At 34.9% G+C, this 9,532-nt stretch overlaps 1 protein-coding gene across 5 annotated transcripts; it reads right to left on the bottom strand.

The window, feature by feature from the left end:
* Positions 1-4,217: 4,217 nt before the first annotated feature.
* On the bottom strand, positions 4,218-8,795 carry LOC147519866 (uncharacterized). 5 transcript variants are annotated; one of them, XM_086591402.1, is made up of 11 exons: positions 8,239-8,795; positions 8,030-8,143; positions 7,734-7,850; positions 7,534-7,631; positions 7,396-7,420; positions 7,170-7,257; positions 5,979-6,086; positions 5,536-5,583; positions 5,057-5,145; positions 4,659-4,736; positions 4,218-4,557 (listed from the first exon to the last, which is right to left on the bottom strand). In XM_086591402.1, the coding sequence occupies exons 2-7, from the start codon at positions 8,036-8,038 to the stop codon at positions 5,989-5,991; spliced, it is 435 nt and encodes a 144-aa protein (XP_086447528.1). In that variant the 5' UTR covers positions 8,039-8,143; positions 8,239-8,795; the 3' UTR covers positions 4,218-4,557; positions 4,659-4,736; positions 5,057-5,145; positions 5,536-5,583; positions 5,979-5,988. The 5 variants fall into 5 exon arrangements, 2 of the variants coding, with proteins under 2 accessions (XP_086447528.1, XP_086447529.1); XR_015212364.1 differs by lacking the exon at positions 7,396-7,420 and having other exon boundaries at positions 7,946-8,143; positions 8,239-8,580; XM_086591403.1 differs by lacking the exon at positions 5,536-5,583.
* Between the last annotated feature and the right edge of the window lie 737 nt (positions 8,796-9,532).

Genomic DNA, 9,532 nt, shown 5'->3' with positions numbered 1-9,532 from the left:
GTTCCTTTATTATTGGGTACAGAGATTAATCTCTGTAACTGTGTTATTTCACTGTTAAAACTGTGTTGAGATACACAACACACGAAATTCGAGGTCGAGATTTTTATTTCGAGGTAAATATGTGTATTTCGAGACAATCCAACAGTTAAATAACACGGTTACAGAGATTAATCTCTGTACCCGGTTATAGAGGAACCGGACTCTTCTTTGATAGCTTCAGTAATGACAATATAGGTAAGTTCATTTGGGGTCTTTGTAATATTTTAATGCTTTTATGCTTAGCTTAGTTGTGAATGTAATAGTTGAGATTCTTTGGTTTTGTTACATATATCATAAGTCATATGATTTTAAACATAGTGTGTGGGTCTAGTGTGCGGGAAAGTTCAATTTCACATTCACTTGTATTGTGATTAAATCGGGTATTTTCATTGTCCATGATCCATCAAGGAATGTCGTACTAGAAAGAGTTAGGGGGTTGAATCATGTTCGAGTGTGAACGCTGATAATCGGTCTAGAATGGTTAGTATAAGCATGTTTAAGTAAAGCTAATACCTAATGGATCTTTAGCTCAAATGGTAGAGCACTTTGGGAGATTACATCTTTATGTATCCCAAGGTGGTGATGGTTCAAATCCACAAAGACCCTTCATTCATTGGCCTTTTATTATGTAACGGTGGTGTTAATGGATAAAACTATATAGTTGATTATTTTTTAATACTATTTTGCACAATAACACATAAAAAAATACTTAGTATTGTGTATGTTGTAGTTGGTAGATCGTTGAAATATTTCCAAAAAACTTGAAATATTATTTGCCACCGAAAAAAACCATGCAAACAAACACGGGCAAAACTGATAAATTTCATATTTTCCCACTATAAAATTTTGCAAACAAATACTGGCAAATTAAAATTTTCTCACTATAAATTTATCTGACAAATCTCTAGTGGGAAAATACTGGCAAATCTCAAAATTTCTCACTAGAGATTAGCCCCTAAACAAACACAACCATTAAAGTCTAATCAGTCTTTAATTACCCGGAACTAAGCCCATTTAAAACGGTTCAAGTACTGGTAGCATAGCTTCCATTGAGCTCCAATAGTTTAGGGCAGAACCAGGAATCTCTAATTTTTTTTTTTTTTTTTTTTTTTTTTTTTTTTTTAAACTTACCTGTGTTTAGGTCACTAGCAAAGTGAATGATACTAATCATACTCACGGTTTTCTTAAAACTTCATGGAATCTTATTTCGAAGCTGCATTCTCTATTAAGAATCAAATCTTTTATTTGAAAGGTAATGCGAGGTATTTTACCTACTATGAAACTTTTGTTTGATAGACATTGTCCTAGATTCATGCTATGATAATGTTGAAACTATAGAACATGCTCTTTTTACTTGTCGTAATATATCTAAAATATGGTTTGCTTCCCATTTGGCTTTGTCTTTTCAGTCTTGGGACCGACACTTCAGTGTGAAGGATGTGATCAATAAAATTATTTCTAACGGTCTTCGTAAAGAGGAAATACTAGCCTCTCTTACTATTCTATCTAATGTTGCCTATTTCATTTGGCTTGATAGGAACAATACTATCTTTGATCAATCTTACAAACCTATGGACTTTTCTAATATTTTGTCCCAGGCTCAACAATCTATTTTGCATGTATAACTTCCTATTGTTCTTAAGTATTTAATCTCTCATATTCATGTAGAAAATCTCTTCATGCTTTGTTTTGATGGTGGGTTTGATCCTCAAAGTAGAAATGCTGGTGCTGGATTATGTTAGGAACCACAACTCAAATATACTCACTCTTTACCAATTACCAACAACAGTACAAGCTTTTCTCTCAAATGTACCAAATACAAAAATTTCAATCCGAGCATAGTGAAGATTCACTATGTCCTTAATTAAGACAATTTTTTTCTCTCACGGTGCTTTAAGGTTGGATGGAAAACTATCTCCTAAGATATAACGAATTTTTTCTTCTATGGATGGAAAACAACACTTCAATTCCATAAAATAAGTGAACTCAACATTGTGTTTTTACTAAGAAGAGAGGCTAAAAGGGATGTCTCTTCATGCAAAAATGTATGATATTTGTATAAGAGTAGTGCCTTTTTGAAACAACATAGTGACTGTTCGAACAATCACACTTTTCGAAATGACGCACATCTTTGGCATAATGCAATTTTTCGAAAAGACACATTTTTGGCATAATGCAACGTTTCGAACCGTTGCATTATGCCAAAAATGTGTCTTTTCGAAAAATTGCATATTTCAAAATGTCGCACTTTTTTGGCATAATACACTTTTCGAAAGGACGCACATTTTTGGCATAATGCAACGTTTCGAACCGTTGCACCATTTCGGAAAGGTTTTCTCTCTTTATTGTTTCAAATAAAATTGTTAAGCTTTATGGGCCAAAACGGATTGGGTCTTGTTAAAATATTGGTTGTCCAAAAAGAATATACACTATACATCGCCTAGCCGGCGGCGCGTGTGTGTTTCTTGTTGAGTTTGATTGTGTTCCGTCTCCATGGAAAATTAGTGGTACCCCTTGGGGCCCAACCCCAGTAGCCACAATTAGGCCTTATAAACCCAACAACTCTTTGGTTTTCTTTCCATGTGGGACTAAGTGTTTTTCACACTCATTTCTTAATCATTTCATCTCAAGTGAAATAACTTGGGAGATAACTACTAATTCATTTCTTTTGAATTTGTGTAAATCCAAATTCCATGTTCACCGCACTTTGAACTTTTAATTGCACATCCATTTTTCTAACATATTCAATATTAGCGCATGACAAAAACAAATAATGTTTGCAGGAAGCAAACACTTCAATGTCAATTTAGCAGAAGAATTAGAATCAAAAGCACTAAAGCTTGAGCGAGTGTTGCATTTGGGAATTAGCAAGATAGTGGTGTATTTAGACTTTCAAAACTTTGTGGAGACTATAAAAAGAGGCAGTTTTCTTTCCATGTGGGACTAAGTGTTTTTCACACTCATTTCTCAACCATTTTATCTCAAGTGAGGTAATTTGGGAGATAATTACTCATTCATTTATTACTTTATCAACCCATGATGAACTCCTTTCTTGTTCAATGTAGGACTATTTCTCTTTTTCGGTTCACACACTCTAACACCTTGGGGCCCAACCCAATTAGCCATAATTAGGCCTTATAAGCCCAACAACTCTTTGGTTTTCTTTCCATATGGAACTAAGGCTGTGTTTGGTTCAACGAATTTTGATTCTCAAAGAAAGAGAAAATCCAGAAACTAATTTGCCAGAATCCATTTTTGAGGAATGTGTTTTCTAGTTGTTTGGTTCACAATTTTAAAAACCGGGTCCAATCGGATCAAACCCCACCTAAAACCTCGATAACCTCGATAACTCTATACACGAAAGATTTTCTAGTTCCTCTCGAAATTTAATTTAAGATGGAATAACTTCAAAGAAATCTCGGCCGACGGACAAAAAGGAAAGCAACTTTTCTCGTTTTAAAAAGGATATTGTTTTCCCCAATAGTGGCCCTGAATGGAAAATGTTTTCTCTGTTTATCATTTTCCGTGGTCTACCAAACACCTAATAGAATTTAGAATCCAGGAAAACATTTTCTTTTCTCCCATTTTCCGTGAACCAAACGCAGCCTAAGTGTTTTTCACACTCATTTCTCAACCATTTCATATCAAGTGGAGTAACTTGAGAGATAACTACTCATTTATTTCTTAATGAATTTGTGTAAATCCAAATTTCATGTTCACCGCACTTTAAACTTTCAATTGCACATCCATTTTTCTAACATATTCACTATTAGCCCATGACAAAAACAAATAACGTTCTCAGGAAGCAAACACTTCAATGTCACGGCCCAAATCCGTGGGCAAAGAGCTTTAGCCACAGCTATTAACTGATGCAAGTCCGTGGGGTTTTGACCTGTCGGTAAAAGTTTAGCTACAGCCCAAGACCGTGGGTAGATGCGGCAGTCCATACGACAGCTCAAGCCGTAGCAACTTCCCACTGAGAATGACCGTGGGGAAAGCCGTAGCAATTGCCATAGTTTGTGACCGTGGCATAAGCCGTAGCAAGTTCCACTTAGGATGGCCATTGGATAAGCCGTAGAATTCAGATTTTGTGAGGGAGGAAAGTCGTGGCATAGGCCGTGGCAAAAGTAAGTTTGTACTTTAGCTACAGATAGTGGCCGTGGCTAAAATGTTTCAGATTTAAAAATAAAAATAAAAAATATATATAATTATTGTTTTATCCTTAACATTCAAACAGTAGACTTCACATTATTCGGAATCCACTCCACAAAATAAAACAAGTTCTTGTTCTGCACATTAATCATTTGTTCATCGACTTAACTTCCTTAGTACTCATTTTCCCACGAAACATCGCAGATACAGTCAAGTACCTCCTATGTCGTGGATCAGCAGCGCACATCATGTTCTTCGCATCCCACATTTGTTTCATTGGCTGAGCCATAAAATTGCTGACAACACGCCCATCGTCTATGTTCATCCTTGGTCCGTAAGTATTGAAGATCCTCGTAATGCGGACTTCTGTCGAACAATCCACCCACATAGACCACTGAGAATTTGCATCCCTGGTTGTTTATGACCAAAGCACTAACTTTAAAAATAATAAGGTTAAACAATTTTACCGATGCCATGCTGCCTGTGATAATCGAACATCAAGGTCTCAGCAACACGCTTTCCTTCGTCATAGCAACTTCAGACTCCTTTAATACAATAACAAAACACCTCATTAGTGAGCATGTACTTCATATAAAATAGTATTATGAATGTTCAATAGGTACAATTTAGTATAGGTACTACAACAGCCATCTTTTTGTCTTATTAGCTGAGCATAAACATAATCTATGTCCAAACTTGTCCATAACATAAAATCACTGCGATTGGAATTGAACAGTCAATTGGTGAATGCGAGGTAATTGTGATCCTCTACCATGACTGTAAGAAAATAACTCACAGGCAATTGCATCTTTGAAACACTAACACAGCTAAAAAACAAGACAGTGGAGATGAGACACGAAAGTACCAATTGGGTTAACATTCCCCCAATAATCCTCAGTCTGGGGATGCACAAGTGGATCACCATACACCTCTGAAGTTGATGTCAACAAAATCCTGTCGAGAAAGTCCCAAAAGATCAATTAAAAAATGCAGATATATCACGATATAAGTTATGGTAAGGATGAAATTGCTTAAGTTAGAATGGGTAAGACAGCAAATTCCTGAATTCGGCCAGTTGATTAAAGGTGTGTAATTTCCCTGAATTCTGGCCTAATAATTCATCCATGGGTCCAAAAGAATGCCGGGTGGCATAGGTTTCAATGGACAATTAGAAAGTAAGTATTAATATAACAAATATGTCAAATTTCAAAGTTCCCTTTTTGATGGGGATGATGTTAAGTTAGAATCTGTACATTTCCTAAGTTATGAATATTTTTTTGTTTTCCATCACTAAATTATGTTCATAAGTAATCACTAAATTATGGGCCTTTAAATAATACTCACCAAGTCCGCCAAGAATCCAAGGTTCAGACCTGAGCGTTGTGCCGTTGTCTTCATCACCCACAAACAAAAGGATTAATGTTTAAGTATTCATTATAAAATACATTACTAAACTGATTACATACGCTCATAATTAAACTTGCTTCTTGATACAAAAAACTTAATTTTGTTGAACAAAATATAAAAAGGCCATACATTTATCCACTTATTCGAAGGTGGGTATCATGTATGGCCAAGAACAATTAGAAAACTTAGATTGAAAATTAAAGAAATACTTGTATAAAGCTTTTTTCCACTGACTTGATTAAAATTTATGTACATGACTCATTGACACCTATGTCAAGACTTTTTCAAATTAATTAAACAAACCATATCAACTTAGACAAATATGATAAGATGAAAATTATATAGATGAACAAGGGACTAAAGTAGCACTTTACACGTACCTGAATAGAATTAAGACCTTATATAAAGCAATACTTCAGGACTGTGTGCTGATGGAAGATTATTGTTGGTTCCGGCGCAACATTGTTTTGGTACCAAAAAATTAATCACTGATTGCATTACATAAGAAAGAGAGAACGGTGTGATATCAGAATCATAAAAACGCTAATAAGCTTAGCTCGGAAGAGCACCACCAGGCCGTTGTCATGTCCCAAGCATTCGGCATTAGACTGAAATGTATCTATTGATTTCTAATTTATAAAATGTTTGTTGATTACCAAAAATGTCCCAAGCATTCGCAAAGAGGGAAAATGAATACTTATTGCAAATGTTCTTAGGAAGTAAAACTTATCTGATTCATGATAGCATATATGAAATGAGGCAAATGTTTAGTAAATTTTTCTTCGTTTTTATAATATGAAAAAAAAAAAAGGTTCATATATATACTAGAATAAAGCCACTAGAGAAATGAGAGTGATATATAACTATACAAGAGAACTATGTCCCTTTTAACATAATAATTGAGAGGGTTTCAAGAAATCAATGGATAACAAGGGTCGATAAAGGGTCCTCTATTCATTTTATTTCAAATTAATAGGTAAGAGCAAGGAGTCTTTGGATAGCAAACACAAAGTTAACTTAATAACTCTAAAAAGACATTGTATACAAACATCCCCACACCACTAAATCTCAAATAAGAATATAGCAACAAGTCCTTTTTCTTCATTAATGGGTCCCTTAAGCCATTCAATAAAATTTACAAATTAAAACAATAGAGAAAAAAGGATATCAGATATGAACATTTTGATACATGTCTCTTGTTAGTGGTAAGCTTAGAAACATTGTAACATAATGTCTCTTTTAGACTTTAACAAGAAGCAAAGGACCCTCTCAGGCCTCAATGGCTCAACCACCCAACAATCCAACTCTATAGTGGAGCTTATAATGATGACTCTAGCAAAATGAGAGTAAGCAAAAGCCACAAGACAGCTTATTTAATTAGCAGAAAATTTTAATTAAACAATTTATCCTATCTAGGCAAAGTTTTCCATGACAATAAATAAAATTCTCTATATCATGCTGTACAAACAAACAGATACACTAACAATTACCACAATACACCTATACTCAGGGCCAATTCATTACAGTTTGCATTTGCTTACAAAGAACAAATAATATAGATAAAATAATACCATGTCTAATTAGCTCCAATCTTGGGTGACCAATCCATTTACTCAAGTTATCCTTAGAGCCAGTGAAGTAATTATCAGCAACAATAACCTGTGCAACAAGAAGCATACAAAGAGAAATTTTAGAGATCAAATACACACTACTTAATTACATCTCTGATTACACAAATTTTATTACAGATGGTTATTATGAAGAAATAAAATGTAAAAAGAGATAGAACTTGAGTACCTCATTCTTTTCATTTTCCATTAGTCTGTCCACCCCCCAGTTACCAAAATTTAGTGGGAGCTCATGTTGATCTTAGTAAATGGCAACTAAAACACTAAGACAAAAAGGTAATAACTCAAACAAGTTAGCAGAGTGCACCTACAGACTGGGTCAAGAATAATCCCTGTTGCTGCAACAATTTCTTTTACAAATTCGAGCTCCTTAATGGTGTTCATGGCATAGCCCAGACCCTTTGCCTGCGGAGAAAAAGGAAAGTTAGATAAAAGTCATGAAACAAAAACCTTTCTTCAGTCTTCACACATTTAGCAAAATAGAACACGCAAGTAAATGATACTTACATCTTGAATGTCAACAATATCGTGTGAGCTAACACCTGCGTTCAGTCCATAAAATAGACCTTGAACATATTTATAGAAGTAATCGGGGTGCTCATCACAAACAGAGAACCCATGTACCTGTATGACCAATATCTCAATATCAAAGTTTTTTCTCAATTACAAACTTGGCAGACAGAACTATATAATAGCACATACTTTCGCCTTCAACTTACTTAACCATGATCCTAGGGAAAGACCAGCAATGGTTCCTCCGCTAGAAATAACATAAGAAAGACACACATGGTTTAGATTATCACCACAAACATTCAAGTGCCTCTCTTAGCTTGTTGATTTGCAATTTACGGAGAATCGACCATGACTTTCTCCGACCTTCCTCTGTCAAACCACCAGTCCTTTGAGTTGCCAAGAACCTGTAACAACAACAAAAAAAACACCCTTTACTCAATTTCCATCAAAAGCAAAAAAAGGAGAGACTTTTAATAAAATAAACACTTGTAAGCATTACCTTTGATGTTTAATGAGAGAGATCGTGAGAGAAGCCGTAGTAACGAACTGTTAGAGAGGTGGTGGTGGACGAACTGATAGGGAAGAAGATGAGAGAGATGGTGACAGAGGCGGTGGAAGCTAGAGGTGAGATTAGTTTCTAACTATTTCTAAATATTTTGAGTTTTTGTGGGTTGGAAATTTTGGTGCGGCGCACAAAATTTTGGAGCAATTTTGGAACTATGCTGGCGCAGTATAACCGTTGGAGAGAATAGATAGTATTAAGATCTGATCCAACAATCCAAACCGTGGGAACACCTATGCGTTTTGACTCTGGAGAAAGGTTGCAAAATATTGTCAAGCAAAGCTACAACAACTATTACAATACCAACAGAGATCAACCATGGCTAATAATTCGACAGTTTTGGTCTGTGGCAAACGTTCCAGGTCGTCCGTAGCAAAAGCCCCATTTTCTTGTAGCTAGTAGAAGAATTAGAATCAAAAGCACTAAAGCTCGAGTGAGTGTTGCACTTTGGAATTAGCAAGATAGTGGTGGTGTATTCAGACTCAAAACTTTGTGGAGGCTGTAAAAGGAGGCAGTTTTGATTTATCTTGGGGCATATCGAGTAGGGGTGATAAAAGGGCCGGGTCGGGCTAGCCCGCCCCTCAAACCATAAAAGCCCTCATGATTGAGGGTCGGGTCAGCCCGCCCCTATTTGATATTGAGGGCCGGGTCGAGTAGGGGTCAAGCATTTAAAACTCAAGCCCTTTAACCCGCCCCTCGACCCTCATTTTTAGGGCCAAATGAGGGCCGAGCCCGGTCTAATTATACTTCACTAGTTTACTATTTTTTTTGATTTTTTTTAATTGATTTAATGATATGTATATAAAGATACAAAACTAATTCTTATATCTTTAAAAAAAAATAGATAGAGATGGTGGAAGAGATGATATTCTTAAAAACATCTACATTTTTCATACTTAACTACGTTGTTAGGTTGGATTTGCTTTATATGTATGACTTATATACATATCATTAAATCAATTACAAAAAAGTGCATATATTATATTATGTTATAATTTATTCCCTATTGAAAACAAATTTAATGATTTTTTTATACAATTTAGATAATTATAGTATAATACATAAATATATATTATAATACATAAATTATCACTCCTATTTTGGGTTTACACAAAATAATTATAGTTCACTTTTCTTTTATATTTGACCTCTTTTACTCAAATTACAAAATACCCCATATGATATGTGGTAAACTACTATTATTAAACATCATTTGTAGTGAAAATATTTA

Source organism: Coptis chinensis, chromosome 2 (genome assembly GCF_015680905.1).
Source record: "Coptis chinensis isolate HL-2020 chromosome 2, ASM1568090v1, whole genome shotgun sequence".
NCBI classification, from domain to species: domain Eukaryota; kingdom Viridiplantae; phylum Streptophyta; class Magnoliopsida; order Ranunculales; family Ranunculaceae; genus Coptis; species Coptis chinensis.
Note: the sequence above shows the minus strand (reverse complement) of the source record. Positions and strands in the feature narration are given on the sequence as shown.